The sequence below is a fragment of the Hesperophylax consimilis genome, chromosome 22 (assembly GCF_061612785.1).
Source record: "Hesperophylax consimilis isolate HC1 chromosome 22, BYU_Hcon_1.0, whole genome shotgun sequence".
In the NCBI taxonomy this organism is placed as follows: domain Eukaryota; kingdom Metazoa; phylum Arthropoda; class Insecta; order Trichoptera; family Limnephilidae; genus Hesperophylax; species Hesperophylax consimilis.
The window spans coordinates 3,784,231-3,809,856 of NC_142857.1; the positions used below are offsets into that span (position 1 = coordinate 3,784,231).

The 25,626-nt window shown below is 35.6% G+C and overlaps 3 protein-coding genes across 3 annotated transcripts in view; 1 reads left to right on the forward strand and 2 right to left on the reverse strand.

Moving 5' to 3' along the window:
- The window catches only part of LOC149412683 (uncharacterized), a 356,728-nt gene that overhangs the window by 292,310 nt on the left and 38,792 nt on the right, over positions 1 to 25,626 (reverse strand). The gene's annotated exons all lie outside the window — the stretch shown is intronic.
- Positions 3,028 to 4,887, forward strand: LOC149412708 (uncharacterized). Its single transcript, XM_089645300.1, has 2 exons — positions 3,028 to 3,075; positions 4,278 to 4,887. The coding sequence occupies exons 1-2, from the start codon at positions 3,061 to 3,063 to the stop codon at positions 4,692 to 4,694; spliced, it is 432 nt and encodes a 143-aa protein (XP_089501426.1). The 5' UTR covers positions 3,028 to 3,060; the 3' UTR covers positions 4,695 to 4,887.
- On the reverse strand, positions 14,020 to 16,221 carry LOC149412709 (uncharacterized). The gene is made up of 2 exons (XM_089645298.1): positions 16,188 to 16,221; positions 14,020 to 15,378 (listed from the first exon to the last, which is right to left on the reverse strand). The coding sequence occupies exons 1-2, from the start codon at positions 16,197 to 16,199 to the stop codon at positions 14,926 to 14,928; spliced, it is 465 nt and encodes a 154-aa protein (XP_089501424.1). The 5' UTR covers positions 16,200 to 16,221; the 3' UTR covers positions 14,020 to 14,925.

Here is a 25,626-nt window from a genome sequence, read left to right on the forward strand (position 1 = left end):
AAAAGCACCGGTTTCTGTCGAAGGTGTTGGCGGACCAGCCTTAGATAGTCACCCGGAATAGACCCCTGTTTCGAGTATTTTCAGCTGGTGAGAGGACGCTTTCACTGAGTTCAGATCGAAGGGAACGAAAATTGCTAATGGGCTTTCCTACTTGAGTTAGCTGGTAGACGAAGGAACAAAGCGGATAAGGGCTATGCTATTCTTGACTGGCGTGTGAGGAGGATTTTCTCGCTGACAGAACGAAGGGATCGTGACGAATATGAAGTTGTTTCGGCGCTTTCTGACGTCCTTCCTGTCAAATTCAATAAGTACTTACCCCACTATAGGAGGAGAAGTCATCCAGAATTAGGTTGGAAATTGACTCCGACTGAAACCGTTTGAGCTGACGGAGATCGGATGATTTCAGATTCACGACCTGATGATTCCAGTATCCCTGATCCTTAGCGCCGGAAGTCGAGGATATCAATTTCTACCATTCTTTGATATTTGAAGCGAACGGAGGGTAACAAACGATAGAGCGAATGACCATGACTTTGAAGTGGGGTAAAATCTCCCGTCTAGGAAACATTCGTTATGTCGGATGGACGCCCTCATCCAAATTAAATATTGACATGACTATTTTGAGTGTGGACGAAAGACTTGAAGTATGTTCTGTATTGTACATATGATAAATATGTGTCACTACCTCTACTGGAACGAGAAGCTGTATAGACTGGAGCCGGAAGCTATTTGGAGTAGCGTGACTGCAGAGGCGAAGTCGAACAAACTGAAGCTGAATTCATCATTATTCTTACGAGCGTAAACCAGAGGGGTGTTCACGGGACTCCCGAACTCCTGACGTTGCTGATGCAAACCACTTCAGTATACGTTTATGTTTGAGGTTAGTAGAGTGGACTCCTAATTTTCGGCATACTGGCGAAGCTCAACTCATCATCGATTTGGGGGAGGTTGACGCGACCTAAACCTCGCGCTACCCACGTGGCCCAAATGGTTCCTGACACCAGGCTATCATGCCATCGGACCGGAGCAGCTCCTTGTACCTAACGGTATAAGATGAATCTTCATCATTCATCATCAACATCAACATCAACAGCTACCACCAAGGACCCACATTCCACCTTCATCACCCTCCGGCAGGAGGCAAAACATGTCATTATCTCATCTGTCGCTGAGCGGTATTCAATTCATTTCTGGAGGTGTTGGGATTGGACCATCAACTTGGCTGCTCTCGAGCTGGTCACGTTGATGGATGGGATTTGGACGGAGACCAATCGAAAGCAACACATGTTTTGTCTCTAGCTATTCCCGAAAATACCTACTCATAGAAATAACTCACAAAACTAACAATCCATAGTCAAATCATTAACTTAGAATTTTGTGCATCTTGAATTGAATTGTCTATAGCGAATTTCATGTACTTGTAATTAATTGTCTCATTATATTAGCACATTATCAACTGCAGCAACCGGAAACGTTTGGGCGAGCAAACAAGGTAGGAAAAGGTAGTTAAAATCAGGGTAGTCGGTCATTGTCTTATTTTCAAACCATACAGAATGTAACACGCCTCATCTAAAAAGAACCAAAGTTACCACAACCAATTAAAAGGATCCTTCAATGAATTAATCCCTGTCGAAACAAAAAATTGACACAACGTGACATATTAATTCGTTAAGATTGAAGGGTTGATAAACCGCGAGAAGTTGAAAATCAAATGACGAAAATAGTAATCCGTTAGTAAGAAAATAGGGGGGACGGGGAAAACATTACAAAGTACATCAATGGACAAAGCATTGACATCTTAAACACAATCTTACATTTTGAAAAAACATAATCTTGAATACAAACTTAATGAAACTCTAAAAGCAGTGGCGTTACAACAAGACCTAACAGAGTTACCATATCAGAATACTTGAAATAGAAACCAAATATGGCTGGGATTGTCAATAGATGAAGTTCGATAACATTTTAAATCAGGAAAGTATTCCTTGACCTAACACCGGACTTGATGTTAAGAATATACAAAACATATGTGCGACCTCACTTGGAATATGTAGATCATATTTTGCGAAAGACCTGATAGAGAGAGGAATATTCAATTTACAAAAATACCAATAGCTTTGAAAGACCTGCAATATGAAGACAGACTCAAAAAACAAAGATTACCAGCGTTAAAAGATAGAGGAGAAACGGGTGACTTGGTTGAGAATTTCAAAATTGTATCTGGACATTATAGTTGTCCTGGCATTCAAGAAATCTTCTCTACCATCAAAAAATGTAGATCTCCGTGGACACTAAAAAAAATTAACAAAACAACTTTTCCATCCAATCCTAGGAAACAAAGTAGTTGATGCATGGAACAAACTTCCACAACATGTCATCGATACTACTAACTATACTACACAACTTTAGAGCTCGATTGGATTTTAAATTGAATAGAAGAAAGGATTAACTTATTTTAAATACAAAACATCTCTGTTACTTTTACTCTTATTGTAAAATCAGATATGAATGAGCACATCAGCAGAATGCTGCCTGATTATTGAACAATAATAAATAATATTAGTATAAATTCAAATTAAACCCTTTTTTATTTCTATATTTTTGTAACCTTGGGGGTTAATTGAGCTATTTTTTTACGCACTAGGAACTCGATTTCGAGAGTTACTCGAACACAATACTCAACGAATTCCAACATTGCAGGGTGATAATCGATAAATGCAGGTGCTACTAGTCTATTAATAAAATGGTTTATTTTTATTCAAACAGAATTATCATGATAACAATACAATGTATTGGAACAGTACAGTTCAAACAGATAATACCAAATTTAAAACAACGTGAATATATACCCACTTTAAAGGATTATTTTTTCTGTTTAGTTATATTTGTTCGTATTGAAATTGATAAAATTTTGTTATTGTTGTAAATTTTTTTGGTATCGTTTTTTAGAATTTACGGCCTTTGTAGAAATCATACGCATGCATATATAAAAGCTGTAGTTAAATTGTTCTAATCACAAACAGTTCACTTGTCTACTGAGCTAACTTATCACCAGCAGCAATGTGTAAAATAACTGTAAGTTTGATACGTACGTTTTTATCTAATACCTTAAAATATTTATTAAAATTGCATTAAATTGAATTGAAAATAAAATTATATTAAAAATACTGATTTCAGTCGTGTCTGTGACTCCAGTTCAATGAACAATGAAAAACACTGATTTCAGCTGTGTCTGTGACTACAGTTCAATGAACTTTAGAATTTGGATTTGCTTTGAATTTATTTCAAAATTGGATCTGAATATGGAAACAATGTGGAACTCTAGACAATTTTTTTTATCAGTCAATCTTATAATTTTTCTTTTTATTCAACCGTATAATTTTTTTATCAATCAACCTTATAATTTTTTTTATCAATCAACCTTATATTTTTTTATTATCAATCAACCTTATTTTTTGTATCAATCAACTTTATAATTTTTTTATCAATCAAACTTATATTTTTTTTATCAATCAACCTTATTTTTTTTTTATCAATCAACCTTATTTTTTTATCAATCAACCTTTTAATTTTTTTTACTAATCAAATTTTATATAAAATTTGGAAGGCGGGTTGCGTACTGTCGCCCCGGGAACCATTTATTGGATAACCAACACCTCTGCCATAGGTCAGCCGAAGTGGCAAGCTACGTTTGGTGATTTAGAAAGAGTGTCCGGGTTAATCGGGTGAGGTGTGTACAGGATGCGCCTGCCCACCAACTGCGTGGGGTGCCAGATCGGGAGAGGCTATTTTGGGGAGACTCTTTGACCTCTCTTACTGGTATCTTGTGACCCATCGTCTTGCGCCGCAGCGGGAGGGATAGATCCATACGTCTGTCACTCCTGGAAACACTGTTCCTTAGATTACTACCACCCTCATGCCTTTTTCCTTACCAGAACTTACTCTCCTTCCTTTCTTCAAAAAATACTCCCCACTCAGCATTCCCAAAGATGACATAGGCCCCGAGGGAAATTATTTTCCTCGGAGCCTCCTGTGTGGGGTTAATATAATGTTAATTTCAGTTTCAAAATAATAAAAGAAAATTCAAGCCCGCTAAAATTCTCCAAATCTATGGTGTGTTGAGCTTACTTTTTATTTCAATAGGGTCGATTCAGTACTATGTTAAGCATGACAGAAAGGAGACTATTCTTAAATTGAATAGCTTTTAATTGAAGGACACGTGACAAAATGTCAGCATCTCCTCAAAACTTTAATTGATCACGATAAAATTCTTTCAGTTTGTTGCCACCTTCCTGTGCTTTGGCGCATTCGTGAGTGGCAGTCCACACTGGACAACTCCCGTGGGCACTTGGCCAGTCTCAGCAGCAGTTTTAATCCATGGAGCCGCCCCTCTGGGTCCCGATGGTCGGGTGGTAGACACCCCCGAGGTCGCAGTTGCTAAAGTGGAACACCAAGCCGCCTTTGAGGCTGCAGCCGCGGAGGCATGGACCGCTCCCCCACCCGCCTGGGTGGCTCCTTCAGCCTGGGTCACACCACCCCCTCCTGCGTGGCTGGCCACCCCTCCTCCACCAGCATGGAATCCTGTTACTTCTTGGGCACCTGTCGTTCCTCCCAGGGTTGATGTACGTGTGGCGCCTGTTTATTACGCTGCAAGAGCAGCGGCTGCCGCAGCGGCAGCTGACGCCGTATGGTGACTTATTATATCGTCAAATGTCATTTGGAATGTGGTATCATGAATATAAACAACAACTAATTAAGTCACAACAAAGTTATCAATTTCATATTGACAACCGTGGAAGTTTTTGCTGTGATTTTTGTAATTTCAATTAATAATATTTTCTTCCAACGCTATAGGATGCTAACACAAGCCGACCGAAAAGTCCAAGGAAAACCCATTGTTGTACATATTTCGAATTAGGGAACAATATATTTTATTTATACGATTACTTGTAATTTGTCATTCAATTAAAACGAAACGTTTTATTCTATCACCATTATTTTTTTATATTTAATGTATATTAAAACTAGCTGCTTCATGCAGAGTTTTTCGAAATTTCAGGTATGCAGTGACCTTTTTCTGTTTTAGAAGATCAAGTGTGCAAAATTTCATCAACCTCGATATAAAAATGTAGATTTAAGAAAAAAACAAAACCATGCCACCCGCCCGGTGTACGCCACGCGGTTGCCCACCACAGACACTCTTTTCCATATAAATAAATAGAGAAAGGGTGCTTAGGTTTGTTGTTTAAATTAATCTTCAATTTTATTCCGAGATTGATGAAATTTTGCACACATGAATTTCAAAACAGAAGGAAGGTCACTGTTTCTGCTATCGTGGTACGAGAACACGCCGTCAGATGGAATGCAGGAAAACACTTCTTTTTTTTTTACATATAAATTTATTTAATCACAATATAATTGCAGAGAATCTTATTTTCCTCTGCTCAAACTTAAACTGAAAGAAATAAAGGTCTAGTTTCCTTTATTCTTCAGTTTTCCCTAGGTTTACATAAACCTAGTAATTATCTCACGACTGACTGCGTAGGTACGCATGTACCTACCAGTTATATCAATACTAGCTCCTCCGTAGGTACGCCTGTACCTACCAGTTATATGAATACTATCTCCTCCGTAGGTACGCCTGTACCTACCAGTTATATGAATACTATCTCCCTTTTCTGGGAGGTATCTGTATTTAAACTAAATTCTTGGAGGACATATTACAAAAATAAAGATGTTCCACCCGCTCGTCGGAAAACAACATTCTTAAACATAAAAAATAATGCACTTAACTATCCTAAATGATACAAACGTGACTTAAACAATACAAATATTTTAAATGAATTATTTTAAGGGAGATGAATCTTTATTTGGGGTTTTTATTACTATGGGACAGGGGTGGGAATGATATTGGAAAATATTTTTAGGCATAATGGTTTAACTAGGGTCATCATAAAATAGAGAGCGAACAACTCTATTTGAAAGCTGCCGCCGCTTGAAGTAAAATGTCACAAATTTTTAAATCATAAATGATACACAAACAAGACAATATCTTTATAAAAATACCAGGCCAATGAATTGTTTTATTGTAGGGTCGAATGTGGGAAACTACACTAACTTTGAAAATACGAACTGTGGGAATGGGCCTGAAGGCTAAATTTTATTGAGCAATATGTAAAAGTCGCATTCTGGAAGATCCAGTCACTCTTTACGTGATATTGCGGGAAAACTACTTCCACCCCCTTTTCTCACTCCATCAGAATTTTGATACATCTTGATGAAATTTTGCTCACTGTATTATCAAAATAAGAGAACAATTATTACTGTCGACGCATTGTCGTAAATAGTCAATGTGTCTACGTCTACATTCAGAAAATCTGTGTAAAACCTAGGCAACGCCGAGGACTATCTATTAACAATTTTTTTTATTTAATTAATCTCTTAATTTTTTCTGAAGTAGTTTTATCAAAAACATCGCCTATTATCAAATAATTTTTGAAGTTTTCTAGAATATTTTCATAACCTCTTTGATTTTTAAACTACTTTTAAGTTTGAAAATTCTATACTGTCTATACTTCTACTCCGGATAAAAATGAGTAATGCTGATTTAAAGAATCTCTTCAAAATCTTAACGAATGAACTGATACATATTCTGATAAACTTTTAAAATACGAATAAATCATCAAATGCAGGTGCATAAACACGTGTTCCGATTTAATAAGAATTTACCAAAAGTTCATCAAGAAGCGGCCTGCAATACCGTTTCTAACCTAAAGAGATTTTGAAAAAATTATCAAAACTCATTTTTTTTCTTTATATTCTAATAATACATTTTAGTTCAAGGAGGAGCTTTTTCTTTTGCGAACCATTTTACATAAATCTAATCAGTAGTACCTAACTCGTGTCTAGGCAATAATTTACGTTAAATGGCCGCCAACCTTGTGTGAGATATTATATAGATACCTTTAAAAAATGTATAATTAATATCCTTATTCGTGGGTTACATAAACTCTTATGCTGTTTGCAAAGGCCTGGTAGTAACCTCTTGTTCATTGGAAAGGATCAATGCTTTATTGTAATTAATGTATTCAAATAAATACTATTTAAAATTAGATTTTTTTAAATGCGTGACAAATTAAATTATATAAAAAAGACAGAAGGTTAACCATTCATTGTGTAACCAAAACCTCTGAGTTAGGACACACAAAGTGGTTCGCTATGTTCGGTGACTTGACAATAGTGCCCGGGATCATGGATTAAGGTTTGTCCAGGTTTTCGTGACGGATGACTCTCTGACTTCTCAAGGTTTTTCTAGGTCTTGGAGGCGGATACGTTTGCCCACCTATTGCGTGGTGAGCCGGATCTGGTGAGACAGGTTAAGGGAGACATTTTGACCACTCCAGCCGGACTCTTTTGACTCATCGCTTTGCACCGCAGTGTGAGGGATGGAATAATACTTCCGTTGCTCCTGGATATACTGACCCTCAGATTCCTAACACTCCTCATATTATTTTCCTTTCTAGAACTTTCTCTTCTTTATTTTTTTTTGTAAAGATGTAATAGGCCGGGAGAGAAATTATTTTTCTCGGGGTCTTATATATGGAAGTTTTTATAAAGAATATTGTAAAAATATACAAGCGTTTGCATGCAATGAAAAAATGCTTCTTTATCATAGATGTTTAGAGATTAAAAGTCTGATAAAGATTTGAAACGTAGGGTTAATGCGTGTAACTCCATTAATAGACGACTGAACACGTTTGGCGCTAATAAGACATTGTTCAAAGAAGCGACGTTAGCAGTCCACAATGGAGTGCTGTTACCTATCCTGATGTATGGCATTGAGGCATGGAACTGGCCGAGGAAGGATGGAAGTACTAAGTAGTAGTAGTAACTCAATGCTGTGGAAATGAGATACAGGTATGTGGCGTATATGTGTTAAGACCGTGCATGATCGTGTGAGAAATGTGGAGATTCGAAAATAATGCGACGCTAATGAAAGCGTAATGAGCAAGATTAAGAATGGGACGCTCAGGTGGTTGGGCATGCAGAACGAATGAAAGACAAAAGGAGAATATATGACGCGAATATTTATTTATTTATTTATTTATTTATATATATAATTTGTACATTTATTTATAACAATTACAGGTAATAAAGCCTAAGACGTTATAATTGTACCATTTATGCAGTGTATATGCAATGCCAAAAATCTCGTAAATGCGCTATAGGACACAAAAAATAAATCTAATTTCTTATCTACCGCATTCAAAAAGCACGTAGCTCTCCCCACAGGTGAGTTCATTAATAAATTAGTGCGGCTTGCTCTACTATATAGAAGATTGTGATGACGTCCTCGAGAGTGAGACTCTGGTACAAAAAAAATTAATTGGGCCAGTATCTCATTATTAGATAAGTGACCGTTTATTAGTTGGAAAAAATATTTAAGCAAAGCAATACCTCTACGTGTCTCTAGGGAGTGGTAATTGGTCATGCCTAATATATAAATCGATGGGTAAAGCCAAGGGTAACGTCCATAGAGCCGCGAGAATAAAAACCTTAAAAATTTTTTATGGACTCTTTCAATGCGTAAAGTGTATGTTAATTCATGTGGAGCCCAGATGATCGAGTTTGATTCAAGTACACTTAGGACTAGTGTGTTATATAATAACGTCAGTGTTTTTGTGTTACGAAACGGATATGAGTTTCTAATTACGAAGCCGAGAAGCCTGTATCCTCTGCTTATTAAATCATCGATGTGTTGGTGAAAGGTTAGTTTGCTGTCGTAAATAACTCCTAGATCTTTGATTTGATTTAGGTGTTGGAGAATAATTTCATTGATTGTATATTCAAATACATGCGGTTTCTTTGATCTTGTATACGAGACGATATTGCACTTGGGTGTACTGAAGTTCAAGCCATTTATTTTGGCCCAGTTTGAGACGCAGTCAATGTCACGTTGAAGGAGAATACAGTCAAGATGGTTTTTTATTGAACGATATAGTTTCAAGTCATCTGCAAATAGTAAATACAGCGAATGTGTGATGACTGAACCAATATCGTTGATAAAAATCAGAAACAGAAGTGGTCCAAGGATAGACCCCTGAGGAACTCCAGAAAAAACTGTGAATTCCAAAGAACTGGAACCCTTATAATAAACAAACTGTCTACGATTTCGAAAATATGAAGCAAAAAAACAGAGTAGTCTTTTGGAAAAACCAAATGAAGCTAGCTTATTTAGAAGAATGTCGATGTCAACCTTGTCGAATGCTTTTTCCAGGTCGAAATAAGCAACATCCACCTGTCCCCGATTGTCGAGAGTTTGTGATAAGAAATCTGAGATGCATAAGAGGTTTGATGTTACTGACATCTGGGGTCTAAAACCATATTGACGGTCATCAAGAATTGGATTAACGTGATTAAGTATATATTTATGTAGAATTTTCTCGAATATTTTCATGATGGAACATAGAACGGCAACTGGTCGATAATTCCGGATATCGCGTTTATCTCCCTTCTTGTAGATAGGGGTTATTTTAGTTAATCTCCAGATGTCTGGGAGAATCCCGTTTTTTAGGCAAACATTGAAGAGATGACATAATGGCGGTATTAAAAGGTCGGAACAACCCTTTAGTATAAATGTTGGAATATTGTCAGGACCGATGGAGTGAGGTTTCTTTAAATTTGAGAGTGCCTCCTTAACATCTTTTTCTGAAATACTGACCAGGTCGAATGAGGGCCCAATCTGTACAGTGTGAAGGGTAGAGTCAATATTGAGAGTTGGTTGGACATTTTTGTAAACAGATGAAAAAAAGGTCGCAAAACTATTTGCGATTTTATCATCAGTAGTCAATTCCTCTCCGTCAAGAATCATAGACTTAAATGAGTTGTTGGATTTTTTTAGATCCTTAATGTACTTCCAAAACTGTTTGGGATCGATAGATAATTTTTCTTCCATTGAAGTTAAATGATTTTTAAAAGCTTCACTGATTTCATGTTTTACGATGGAGCGATAGGCTGAAAAACTAGCATAGTCCAAGTTGTGACGTGTTTTTTTCCATCGCTTATGAAAAATATGTTTAATTTTAATATTTGAAATAATACTATTGGTGTACCACTTAGGATATACTCTGTGTGCCGTAGTGCGAGGTGTGGAAATGGGTATACACTTGTCGAATATATTGTAAATTGAATTGTAAAAATTTGTACATAATGCATTTATATCTGTTGAACTTTGGCAGACCGGTTGCCATGAGCATTCAGAAAGCAATTCATATAATAAGTGGAAATTTCCTTTGTTGAATCTCCATGCGTTTATGGTTCTAGCTCCATGATAGGAGGGAACTTCTATTGGACTTGGGTTTAGACATGAATTTGCAACACCTGAGTGAGTTTCACTAATACTTATAGACAAAGCAGGGTGGTGCTTGTCCTCGTTTGTAATAGGGTCATGACATTTCTCAACACACTTTATAAGATCCTTGGCATTACATAAAACTATGTCCAGAGTGTTATTATAATCATTACATATCAAGTTATATTCTTGCAAACCGTAGAAACATTTAAAATAGTTAAACATGTTCACAATATTGGAGTTACAGGAAGGGAGGTTCAAATCACCTAATATTAAGATATTTTTGTCACTGAGAAGATTATAATTACTTTCTATTTTTTCGAACATGTTGTAGTATAACGAAGTTGAAGAACGAGGTGGCACATATATCACACATACGAAAACAGTTGAAGATTTCAAGGATAGCTTCACCCACAGGGATTCAGTGTCGGGGAGGTCCATTGAAGAAATCCTCTCAGCATGGGTTACAGAATCAGCACGAACAGCCAGGACGACACCCCCCGCTCGTGTGAGGCGGTCACGACGAAAGACAACATAATTTTCTGGAAATAGCTCTGAATTATGCACACTTGGTTTCAGCCACGATTCAGTGATTGCTATTAAATCTAAGCTATCTCGAGCAAATAGGTTGTTTTTAAATACTGCCAATTTCGTATTTAGCCCTCGAACGTTTTGGTAATAGATAGAGAGGTTAGAATTACTTCTCACTCTTAGAGTGTTTCGTTTTATCATTGGTTGCAACGTTTCTCCGAAAAAACCACTCATTGAATGCAACATGATTTGGCCATATGTTCGGGTCCATAAAAAATGAAAGCTTCGATTCCGGGACTCCAATCCGGAAAGAGGCGTAGTCAGCTTTGGCTGTCAATTTGACAACATCGTAAACAATTTCTTTGTTTATATTGAGAAGGAAATTTACAATATCCTCGACCGTAGTGTTGACATCGAATTGCCAGGCATGAATATACTTGCGCCTTTCAACGGCTATGAGGCCTTTATGCTCAGTCGCGGTACCATGAAGTACTGGTCGTCTTTTTTTCCTATGCGTGACTCGGCGCCAATTGGGGTTAGCCGAAGTGGAGGTATAGGCTTCTGTTTCCGATTTGGATTCTGCCGTATCGGTTTCTGCAGTCTTCGATGTTATAGTATCGGTAGGTTGGGCAACGGGAGTTGACATCTTCTTCGGTTTAGATGGGCCGAACATCGGAACCGATGGATCTGGAACAGATGATGCCATTGAAGCATATGTTGTAGCAGGTTGAGGGTCTACTTCCGATTTTCCCTTTTTTGTAGCAGATCTCGTGGTAATCTTACGAGCGTTGGGGCAGCCGACTAAGGCAGCTTGGGTTGTGGCAGGCGGTGGGCTAGCCGCTCTGTTTGTCTGTACGTCGCTGGGCCCCGTTGGGAGCTGCGGGGCGGAGGGGGGCGAGCGTAGTAAAGTAGTGACCGCTAGTGCGGCGGCGGCAGGCGCGGCGGGCAAGACGCGCGGGTCCGGGGGGATCGGACCTGCGGCGTTCGACGAAGAGACACTGCATGTACATGTACACATTTTAACACTACCGACATACGTTGTCAGTAAATTTTTAAGGGAATTCTGTTCCCTTTCAAAAAACAACATTTTGTCACTCAAACTTTCAATCGTTTTCGTTAGTAGGTGAAGCCCAATCAAAATTTCGTTACTGTCACCCATTTCGGTTAATTATCAAGCGCTGATAATAGGAAACAGAAACAAAATTTTAGCGCGACAAAAAAGACGTGCGTTCCGGGCGATATAGAATAATCGATCTAAGAATATGAACGGTTGAATAAAACGAGGAAGACATGGCACGATCAAGTGAACCAAATACTTGAGTAATGAAATGTTATAAGTCAGAACAACAGAAGAGTATGTATAGGACGATGTTCTAGAATGAGGCAAGGAGTGTGTGCCAAGATCGAATTGTTTGGCAGTGTATCCTCTCGGCCTACCCCTGCGGAGAAACGTCGTGATGGTTAGTGATTTCTTTATCATAGAAGGTGTGTGTATTACCTATTCAGTTTTATTTATATAAGAGAGCAATAATATATACTTGCAAGGTCAATGTTATTTGTAAAGTTTGTTAACACAAAAATATCAATCAACATTTTGAATAATTGCGAAATGGAACGCACTGAAATATTTAAATTTATTCATCGAGCAACACACTCTTGTACTGTTTTGCTTTTCATGTCATACGTATCTACTTCACAAAAGTGTCAATTGCTCGGACATGGTAAAAAAAATCCATTCCACATTTGGAGAATATTGCCACGGTAAAAGAAGTGGAAGTTCTCGAAGTACGTTACTATCCAAATCTATTCACAAATCATAGATTTAGCCGATTCTAAAAACCTCTGCACTGATGGTGGACACTGTGACGATGTCAAAAATGTTGGAAAATCAACACGACATGGAAACTCAAAAATTAATCACGAGAATACCGTAGAATATAGAATATAATGAACTGTAAAAATCTAATTAAAGATATCCAATTCGAACACAAATTGTTTTAGACTGGTCGATGCAGGAAGAACTGTAGAATGGAAGATACTCTTAGTAAAAGCCCTGATGTACGACCACCATTCAGAATTGAAACGTTGCTTGAAATGGCTTTGGCCGTGTTTGGTGACCAGATCTGAATTTCCAAGTACTTTTCCATATTCTTCTTCACCATCTCCTTCCTCTACCCACTACCTTCAGTTGTCACAACGTACCACAATTGGGTATGCCATGATCTCACTGGCTCCATACAGTAGGGAGAAGTTGAGGTTCTTGTACGGTTTCACATTAAAAAATAATCATTTTAAAGATGAGAAGGGAAGTGCTGTAAACGTGTCAGTCTTGTTATTAATCCATAGGGATTCCAGTGTTATTGACTTTGATTTGAGATACAAATTTTACTAAATTGACTCTGAGGAATTAAAGACATCATAAAAATTAACTCACCCAAATGTGTTGGAATTTGTATACAAAACCAATCTCCAAATTTTATCCAAATAATAATCCAGGGGACAAATATTATAATAAAAGAAGCAGCTACAATCAGAAGAAGAGACCAGTGCATTACAGACAGACATTGTGGAAAAATTAAATTTAACTAAATTTACCAACAGAAGGATTATACTGTTTTATGTTAAAAGAAAATTTGCAGAACATGCAGACAACCCGCCATGTGGCAGCACAGCGTTACTAGTTTTTTGTTATTGTTAAATTTCCAGTAATATCAATGTCTTAACCAAAATGATAAATAACTATTCTTTCTTATATAGGATGTTCTGTATCGTAGAACTACAACGGGGTAAGAGGGACTGGTGGGAGGCGGGTGTTTCAAACTATTTCAAAACACTTTGAACCACTGTCGGTGTGCACAAATAAATTCTAACGTGCGTTCTTTAAAATTTATCTTCCACTGGCAAAAAAAATAAAGCCAGACAAACGCATCTGGTTTCCACCCAGACGTCGTGGGTTCCACCCTTTGCTAGCCCTTTATCATTGCACAAGCAACATTTTCCGCTTATAATCATGGGAGTGGATAAGAAGTAGGAATTCAAAAATTGTCATCAACTATGAATATTTGATTTCATTAAAAAAAAAACAAAAATTTGAGCAAACAATTTTCATAAGTTTATTTTATCACATTTATTTATTTAAATATATACATTTTATTCACAACTATTAAATTAGGTGAATGAACATTGTGGGGACGAACACTGTTTTGTTGGATATAAGGAACTATTAATCTAAAATATAATAGTAAGACGTTTTCCACATAAAACCAGGATCATCCACCGACTGTGCCCCATAGATAGTTGGGATATGCTATTGAAACGCGCTGACTGTCGCCGATCTACGGCACAAACTTCAATGAACGTCATACATAAAAACAAAGATAGAATCGATTAGCAGTGGTATGGGAGAACGATGTTTTGAACACTTTTGTTTCAACTCCATTGTTTATATTTTCTATATTGTACACCGATGATGATGAAAATGATTCATTCATACTGTGAGTCATCACATAGTATTCAATATTTTTACAGTGGAATAAACTATTGAGTAAAACCTCAAATTGCAATATGTAATCATTGTGGAACAGAAAGTTGAAAAAAATTCAGTCGCATCGCATAGACTTGTAAAAAGTCGCATATTAAAATAAATTTAATTATGTGTTAATTTATTGAAGGCACTATCTAGATTGCAATTTAATTTGGATAAAATCTTGCCATGCATGTCATGCATTAAGATTCATTCATAAAATATGCTTTAAGAAAATGAAGATAATGTCGATAGTTCTTATTCGAAAAATAATATCTCAAATACCTATTTTACTTTTAACTTGTTTTTAAGGTTATTCCCATCAATGTAATAAATCGTCGAAGAAGAAGATATGTGCCTTGTTCTGTTCCGTGTATCGTTAAGATTTGACGAAATAGATCAGTGGTCAGACCAATTCCCAGAAAATACAGAGGTTCCAGATGCGACTAAATGTTTTCTGTTTCATATTTTTCGTTTGTAATCGGTTAACATTGTCTTCAATGATTCATTATTTAGCATTCTACCATACTCCTGTAGCTGCATTAGCAGCAGCCTTGGCTGCAAAGTGTTCTGCCTTAGCCGCTGCCACCTCAGGGGTGTCTACAACCCTTCCATCAGCCCCCAGGGGCGCACTTCCAACCCCTTGACCCCAGGGTGATACAGGCACCCAGGCCACATTGGTATTCCAAGGACTAGAAGACGTGGCAAGCTGCCGCATTAGGGTCCTTGCGCGTCTCACTGTCACCTCTGGGATGACAACCACACCGTCTGGGCCGACGTAGGATATGGCTCTCAGGGAATCTGCTATGATGAATGGGGGTTCCGTTGAGTATGGCAAGGGTTGTTCATATTGGACTGGGTATTGATTGGTCCAGTCTTGGCTCTCTGTAAGACCTTCGCCTCTCCATTGGCCATCATCATACAGAGGATTTCCTGACACCAGGGCAACCGTGCAAAGGAATGTGGCAAGTATCTGAAATGATTTATAAATAATACTGAATTTTGATTGTGGTATAAATAATAAGTGTGAGATTATGAAGCTTTGGTAATAAAAGGAAAAAAGAACTCATTTCAAATCTCAACAAAGAAAACAATTTATTTTTAAGAAACAACTTGAATAAATAAGTTATTGGAAAGTCAAACGTGTGAAACATCATCAAAAGCTATAATCAATAAAAAAAATCGTGCTAAAAAAAAAAATTGATTTCAATTTATCTGATTGTATTTTAAAAAAATGGGGTTATCAATTGATTATTTTTAATGATAAACTTATGTTTACAAGGTTATGTTTTATGAATAGCGCAAATGATAATAATAATAAATTAATATTGGCATTAACTATATTTATAAAAGATTAATAAAAACCATTGATATTTCGGAAGATTCATCTCTTTGAAAGAATAACAATACTAGTTAAAAAATTAGCATAATTAGTGTATTGTTATAAAATGAAAATATTTCAATGGTTTTCTTCCAAAAAGGACTGTGTCTGTTTTTCGAAATACATTATTTTCCTTTCCTAAAAACCGTTCGATTTCGAGAAAGGATTTGTTGATCTTCGGAGGCCAATATTACACCACAAAATCGCGTTTCTTATAATTTAAACTTGCTAAAATAGCAAATATACAGGACTCGTGAAAATTGAATAACTGATATTGGCGCTTTTAAAAGAAAATCATTGATTTATCGATTGTAACGATCGCTATCAAAAGAAATATTAATATTTTTTTCTAAAAGTTGCACTACTAAATATGAATAAAATTATAAGTGTTAAAAACTTACAAAGTGATTCATTGTGTTGACCTAATCCGCTAAGAAAACTACTTGTGTCCAATCTAATCGAATTCTGTGTTTTATACTCATAAACTGGCAAGACCAAGTCAAGGTCAAGGGAGGGGGGAGAGGTCTCAGGTGCAGGTGTACAAAATAGGTATAATGTATTTGAAAAGAATTAAAAAACAATCATTTTTAAAATAGCCTTGAGCGAAAAGCATATGAATGATGTAAAATATTACCTGGATATAAAAATCACGATTTTATTATGAGATATTTAAAAAGTACCTTTTAGTTAGTCCTATTAGCATAGAAAAATCAAACTATACATTTTGTCAGTTTTTGTAGTCGGAGTGAGTCAGTATCACTCTGGTCAAAGACCTCCTGAAATTAACCATTTGATTTTAGCTTAGTGGCTGAGAGATCAAAAGCGCTCCGTTCTAACCTAGGCATCACGGGTTCAATGCTCTGCTTGCTAAGTTCGCCATCACGACACAAGCAACATTTCCGCTAAGTATGATCCAAGGTGTTTTTTTTCATTTCTAACAAAATTAATATGAGTTTATCTAAAAATTTAAAAAATTTTTTTTTTGTTTTTTTTTTTTTAATATTTTTATTTATTTTATAAAATACAGTATAATGTTTAAATTTACATAGTAAGAACATATTTCAATAAAAATTAACATGTTTACCTTTACAAGAGTCTAAAACTCGTGTGTAAAGGGAAAATAATAAAAACTTAACATACATATGTAAATAGAAGAAAAAAAGAATCATAAAAACATATAAAGTGAAGAGATTTTAGTTTTTTTATATAATTATTTATAAAATAATTTAGTGAGATATCATCGTCATTCTAATTCGTTAAATTATTTATTGTAGTGAAGTTAATTTTATTTTTAAATTTATTAAAATCCGGTTCTAATCTCATCTCAGTCGTTAATTTATTAAACCATACCACTCCAGTGTACGTGTAATAGTGTTGTGCAAAACTGGTATGCATTAATGGAGTCCATAAGCGACCCATTGTATTTTGCCTATTGCTCTCGACACGAACCATGGCATGGTGTGACTTCTTATACAGATCTTTGTGGGTTTGAAGTAGCGTATTTTTCGTATATGTATTTTTTAGTGATGGGACTTGAAAATCTTATCTTATATTTATATCCTTACTGGAGACCCGGCGTCGCCCGGGCTTTGCGCAGAGTGTTTTTAATTAAATTATATGAAAAAAGATATTTTTCTCTTATTTGAACGTAGTTGCGAAAATAGAAGTGTGTAAAATCTCGTCAAGAAGTATCAAAAAAGCTTTAAAGGGGTGGGAAAATGAACGGTATTTAGAAATCTTATGTGGACAATGAACTTTCTTCTGTTTTGAAAGTCAAGTGTGCAAAATTTCATCAATATCGAAATAAATCTAGACACTTAAATAATATTATTATATGGATAGAAAGAAGAAAGGAACTGGCAAAGAAAGGATGAAAGTAGATTGAATACTGTTGAAATGAGATCCCTGGGGCGTATGTGTAGTAAAACCATGGATGATCGTGTGAGGAATGTGGAAATCCGCAAAGAGTGCAAAGCTGATGTAAGCGTAATGAGTAAGATCAAGAAAGGGACGCTTAGATGGTTTGGGCATGTAGAGCAAATGAGCGAATAAAGGAGTCTAAGTCGGGGACGCCCGAGGAGGACATGGCACGACCAAGTGAATCAGACACTTGAGTCGGGCCATGTCAAGAGTCAGAATAATAGAAGAGTATGTATGAATGTGAATGAGGCAAGGAGTGTGTGCCAAGACCGAGTTGTTTGGTGGTCCGTCCTCTCTGCCTACCCCTGCGTGGAAAAGGCGTGATGGTTAGTTATTTAGTTAGAAAGAAGATTTGCAGCACGTTCCAGAGTGAAAGATACTAGATCTGTATCGCCCTAGTAAAATATCACCATTCGTTGAATTGAATCTTTTCTTGAAATTGCTATAGTTTGTGTTTGGTGGCGGGATCTAAATAGTCAGGTACTACCCCATCTACTTCTATCCTGTCTTCTTCCCCATCACACAACCAACAGCCTCACAACATGCCAAAATTAATTGGAGATGCCATAGCTATAACCCCTGCTCCAGACGGTTGGGAACAGTTGGGAGTATGTAGATTACAAATCTCTAAAATATAAATATATTTATAAATAATGTACCTAACATGTATGTCAGAATAATTTGCGATGCGATGTTGGACTTTAATGCTTCGAACATGTATGAAATAAATATCAGTGTCGTTTGGGCTAATAAAACTTTGGGTTTCACTCTTAATTTTTATGAATGGCGCCTCTTTGAAGACTGATAAAATATTTTTATTTTATGATCTGGCCTTCAACAGTGTTATTTTTTATTGCACATTTCTTCTTCAATGGCGCTACAGCCCATTTCGAGCCTTGGCCTCCTTTAACATGAGCCTCCACCGCCCTCTGTCCTCGGCCGTCGTCTTCCAATCTGCAACATGGAGTAGTCCTCTGGCATCTTTCCTGACATCGTCCTCCCATTTCAGCCTAGGTCTGCCCGCCTTTCGTTTGCCTCCCGGGTGTCCTGTTAGAACCTTCTTTGGTACACGTGTGCTTGGCATTCGGTGCACATGTCCGGCCCACATTGCACATTTGATATGGAAAAATTATAAGTTACATATTAGGCCAAATAATGTTAGCATGGATATTGGATATGTGTAAAAAGATGTGTAATTATATATTATCTGGCTTTCTACAGTGTTCTTTTTTGTTGCACATTTGATATGGAAAAATTATAAGTTACATATTAGGCCAAATAATGTTAGCATGGATATTGGATATGTGTAAAATGATGTGTAATTATATATTCTCTGACTTGTTCTTTTTTGTTGCACATTTGATATAGAAAAAACGGTGACCGGATAAATCATCAAAATGATAATTCATCACATCTTTAAAAAGTTATATAAAGTCATGGAATGTGATGAAACAAAAAATATATTAACTGGGTTATGTAGGTTAGGTTAGGTTTAATTTTTTTTTCATCGTTTCTAATGACTTTATATCACTTTTTAAATGTGTGTTGAATTGTCACTGTGTTGAGTTATCATGGAACCGTAAAATGGTATGTAATTACATTTATTTATATATATTATACGACAACGTACTTTACTTTCAAACATGAACATAATAATTCAGAGGAACAATAATAAAAAGAAAATTTTTATAGAACCCAATGAGAAGAAATTTACTATGCTAACCTTAATTGTAATCATTACTAAAAATATGTTTTTATAGCCTTCTTAAAACTATATTCCGTGCAGTTAAACACATCTACAATTTCTGCAACCAAGTGTTGCCAACTCCATACAATCTAAGTACAAGCGAATATCTATATGACTCAGTCCTGATATTATTGTTGCAATCTATATTTATAAATAAAAATGTAAATGTTCGTTTGTTAAAAATCTAAAATCTTTCTTAACCGATTGCTTTGAAATTTTGACACAAAGTTGGATTCGATGGATCCTATATTATAAAGATATCACCTGTGACAGGTAAAATTATGTTTTTTTCAAAACAGCGCCATACGTTGGACTTAAAAGCAACACACACCATTGTTTCTCTATCTGCACAGAGAGACCGAGCCACAGCAACGCATGGCTGGGTACAGATTGTTAAAAAATTTCGATGGATTAGTTATCGTTGGTATTTTGAAGGTTATTAAGATTAGACACAATAAATCAAGGCTGTCTATACTTCCATTAATAATTTTTAATATAAAAGTCAAGTCGGATACTAGTCTTCTATCTGAGAGTTCAAATAATTTTAATGCTTTCAACAAGTGGTTGTAATTTGTAGTTTCTATTGGTAGATCGAGTTTATAGTTAATATATGTATCTTAGAATTTTTTTCGGTGAAATCAGAGTGGATTTTAAAGTGAGGAGACCAGATAGAAGAATTATATTCGACTTGACTTCTAACTAAAGAAGAATACAAGAAGTTGATTAGTTTTTAAAGTTTCGGCCCTTTTTTTAGAATGAAGCAAAGCATTTTCAATCTTTTGTTTATTACTATGTTAATATGAAATACAGCTTACGACTAGGATAAGCTGCAATATGGCCCAGGCAATTTTAGTTTCTAACTAGGCAGGGCCAGTTTTAAGAAAGTAATGATGACATTCATTTTTTTCTTTATACGATATATCAAATTGTACATTAAAAAAATATTTATTTGCATGGGTAATATAATAAAAGCGAATAGAAGAAATTTTTTTTTTTAATGTATTTAGCTATAATATCTTTTCTAGGACTGCTATAATATTATTTACTACTTACATACTAAAATTTGGACTTCACAATATTGAGACATAATCCACAAAAAACTGCAAGACAGCTTCCTTAACAATTACCGGGAGTTCATTGAACATTTTAAAACCTTTATAATAAATATTGTTTTTTGTTCCCGATACATTTGTTTTAGGAAGCCTAAAATCGTTGCAGTTTCTCGTAGGATATAAATAAACTGTAGTATTATTAATTCTAACATTCTTTGATATATTATAGTCAGGTTACATTTTATTTTTTAACTTATAAATAAACACTTAGGTATTATAAACTAATCGTTGCCACACACTTAAAAGATTGAGTTGAAGTTGCATGGTTTTTATCCTGGTGTACCTGCTACAACACAGTATTGATATCATGCCTCTGTTCTGGATTTTTTCCATTATCTTAATTTGAGTTTTGTTACTCAGAAAGATTACACTTGTGCAGTAATTCAGATGGGATGCAAAAGTGGTATTGTAGACCAATATCCTTGTTTTAATGTCCAATTTTCCCTTTATCCTACTTAAGAAGGATAAAAAAAAAATTAAATTTAAAAGAAAAGAATTGAAAGCGAAGATACATTATCTCATGGTGGTCACATTCTTTGTAAAGCAAACCTTACAAACCTCCTTACGGGAACATTATATTGTTCTACCACAATTTTCCGGCTTCTATAAAATTACTGTTTTAGGTTAGTAAAACTTTAAAATGTTTGAAAATGCTGATCATATTTTTGTATAATTTTAGACACTGCCATCTATCGGAGTAGAACATTATTAATTTAATAATCGCACTTCTATCTCATTTAGCGAGGATCGCTGTTGATGCTGGATTCCAATTTTCAAGTTGGTTCAAGTATTGGCTAAGCGTTATTTCATAAAGTGGTAACAGTTACAGTTGGTTGGAATAGCCGATTAGAGAATGTTTTCAATAGTCTTTAGAAATGTGATTGTAGTTGCCGATTTATCCGCGAAAATCTCTACTCGACTAGAGCGCTAGCGTATACATATTGATAACCAAGGTGTTCAGAGGTCAAAATGGATGAAAAATTAAGGGCAACTTTCCTGAATTTTTTTATGGTTTTTTAAACTTTAACTCCATACAGGAGGCCCTGAGGAAACTAATTTTCCTTGGAAGCTGTGTCATCTTTGCCGTGCGGAGGGTCTTTTAAGGAAAGGAAGAAGAACGAAGGAAAAAGGTTTAAGGATTTGGTAGGAATCTGGGGGTAAGTGTGTACAGGAGTGACGGACGTATGAATCCATCTCTTCCACTGCGGTGCAAGGCGATGAGTCGAAGAGTTCAGCTGGAGAGGTAAAATGGTCTCCTTCAACCGACCTCTCACTACAGCCATGCAGCACGTGGAAAAACATATGTTTAATATTCTAGGTAGGTTTACATAAGTTCAGGCAAAAACCATTAATTTATTTATTTTCGGGTAAAATCTTTATTTACATTTACATAAATATCGGGGCTCCATCAGGAGAACATCTGGCTTCCAAGAAATTGGGCGTCTTGTATAGGGCCAGCAGATTCTTCAATAGTTTACAGCTGCTAACCTTGTACAGATCTCAAATTACGTCCAGCAATCGAATTTGGGAGCCACCTCTGGGCTGGAGGCCCAAAATACTTGATAAACCTATTTTATTATGTGCAAAGGAGGGCGATCTGTCTGTTGACAGATCGATTGCCATCGCTTAGGCATAATGAGTCTGTTCTACAGGTATTTTAGTGAAGCCTGCTTTAAGGAGCTTGCAGCATTGATCCCTTGTGCAATAAAACTCGACGGACACGAGCAAAACATCCGTTCACAGTTTATGTAGGCTAAATGGAAACGGATCGTTTCTTCGACTCGTTTTTTGTGTAAGTCGGCTCGTATGTGGAACGACCTATCGGCATCTGATTTTCCTCCTTCATGTAATCCGGGAGTCTTCAAGACCTTCATTAATAAATACCTTACCAATTTCCAGTGCTTCTACCTTCTACGTCACAATGCTGTCCAATAGTGTGGCGGTGTGGTTCCCTTATATGTGTTGTTTTTTCGTAGATCTAGAAAAAACAAATCGTTATCCGCGTCTGTCTGTTTGTGCTCTTAGTTCTTATTAAGAGGAAACTACAAGCCAAAAATGTGTATGTTCTTGTCTGACTATTAGTACGACTATTGTCACGAATGTAGGTAACAGGCATTAAAATCGCTTGACAAACGGAGTTATTTATTTGGTAAATAATTTTATAAGAAAGCAAAAAAGTTAATCAAGGGAAACTATCACAGATAATATTAACAAAAATACTGTATTTTTTAAGTTGTTGCCTAAATTATTAAAAATACTTTTTTAGTACTTTACATTAATATATTTTATTGAGTAATTTACATTTTCTTTATATTCTACTCAAAGGAAACGATAGGAAAACCTTCAATTTATCTGATGCATACATTTGGTATTCATAATGTACACCAATTAATTATAAATATTAATCAAAATAGTTATTTAGCATTAAGCTTCGCCTTAACTACGCAACGGATTTTGATAGAGTTTTGACTATCATTTAGAGAATTATATATTTAACACTTGCACATTATATTTATATAAAATACCTCTGACTAAATCCGACAACGGAATTGTATACGTTAAAAGCCATACAGAAAAATTCGCGATGATATACGTCTATCCCTTAAAGATAACCCCCAGCAAAGTCGGGTTCACGTCAGCTATTTAGTTAATAAAATAAAAAATAATTTTACAACAAGAATCAACAATAAATAATAAATTAAATTTTGGTAATTGTCAAAAGAAATTAAAACACCTGAGGCCCTGCGGGTTCCACCATTATTTCAACAATTTCCAGTAGCTAGGTAAGTTTTTAGATTCTCACGGCCAAAAGCATTTTTGTTGTTTGTTTTTGGGGTGTTTTGCCGTGTTGCGCTAACTCCTTCTTTAGCCGACGTTTCGGACAGCGTTGCAGTGTCCATCATCAGGGCAGATCCGGAAGATCCGAAGATGTGTTCTGATCCGAAGATCCGAAGATCCGAAGATCAGAACACATCTTCGGATCTTCCGGATCTGCCCTGATGATGGACACTGCAACGCTGTCCGAAACGTCGGCTAAAGAAGGAGTTAGCGCAACACGGCAAAACACCCCAAAAACAAACAACAAAAATGCTTTTGGCCGTGAGAATCTAAAAACTTACCTAGCTACTGGAAATTGTTGAAATAATGGTGGAACCCGCAGGGCCTCAGGTGTTTTAATTTCTTTTGACAATTACCAAAATTTAATTTATTATTTATTGTTGATTCTTGTTGTAAAATTATTTTTTATTTTATTAACTAAATAGCTGACGTGAACCCGACTTTGCTGGGGGTTATCTTTAAGGGATAGACGTATATCATCGCGAATTTTTCTGTATGGCTTTTAACGTATACAATTCCGTTGTCGGATTTAGTCAGAGGTATTTTATATAAATATAATGTGCAAGTGTTAAATATATAATTCTCTAAATGATAGTCAAAACTCTATCAAAATCCGTTGCGTAGTTAAGGCGAAGCTTAATGCTAAATAACTATTTTGATTAATATTTATAATTAATTGGTGTACATTATGAATACCAAATGTATGCATCAGATAAATTGAAGGTTTTCCTATCGTTTCTAGAATATTGTTATTTTTTCCCTATGAACGAGCAATATTTCCAATAAACTTTCTATTCACGTATTATGGGGTAACGTACGATACGGACAATAACCTTTTTTATTAATGACATTTTAAATCAACGTACAGTAGTTTTTTCTCAGTCCTCCTCACGAGGGATTTCTCTTCCGAGGCGGACAGTAGGTATTGGTTTATTTACACTGTTTTTTTACAAATGTCTTTACCGTGAGGACAATCCAGTTATAAAAACTCAGTTAATACACAAATAGGTACAAAAATCTACTCAGACCTAGGTTACATTAAATTTCGTAATTAAATGAGGTTAATAATAAAACAAATAAAGATTCAACAACAAAACAAATCGAAATAAAAAAATATATGTGAGAGCTCATTCAAATGACGAACAGTACAAAAAACTAAGAGACACAATTAGGGATGCAATTAATACATAATATAATCAGCGCAACTGTTGTTTAGCAATGTCAGAACATTTGTTCTGTATCCGTATAAATTAATGACGAAAATGTCTACTTCAGCACACTCTTTCTTATTATATAGTCGACACATTTGGGTCAGAGGACTAAAATAGGTCATTTTATTTTTAAATGTATTCAGATGAAACATGCTATACAATGGGAATTGAGTACATTTTTTTCCATATTGCTAAGACATAATGCAGCATCAAGATGGCCGTGAATTATTTCAAGTAAACATACTAGATATCTTCTAATTTTGAGTAGATTAATCTTGAAGTATTTAAGACGTACGTCGCATGATCTAAGATGGTTGTAATTTGAATTACAAATAGTGCTTCCATACTCAAGTTTACTTCTAATTAAAGCAAAGTAAAGGGTTAAAAGTGATTGAGGGTATTTGTAAGGTTTACATATTCTGTTAAAAAATTCCATCAGTGATCTGTACCTAAAGCAATTAATGTGTACATCAAATATGAATTTAGAATCAATTGTGATTCATAGATCTCTTGTGGAAGATTGTTTTTAAGAACAGAATTATTAATAAAATAGGAAAATTCTTCATAATTCTATTTCGAAGTAAGTTTAAAGTGAAAGAATTTTCAATATTTAAGTTCACGTCACTGACAGTACACCAGTTAATGAGTTTGACGAAGACATTTTGAAACAGTTGATGATCGGAAACAGACTAAATAGCACGAAAAATTTTAAGATCATTGGTAAAAAAAGATGTGTTGGTTTTACATCGTGATTTTTCTCATCTTCGTGTTTGTTGACTACGTTTATTTATTACTTCATCTTCATTTTTGTTGAATACGTTTGTTGATTTCCACATCATCATGTTTGTTGAATGTAGGTTGTGTTGTGTTCATAATTTTAAAGCCATAAATATTAAAATTGAAATGAATAATAGTTTAGTCAACCTCCTATAATATAAACTTTCTCTACAGTGCCAACTCTCTATATATGAAAATCGTAAGTGGACCCTAGCGCTATTATTTGATACCACCA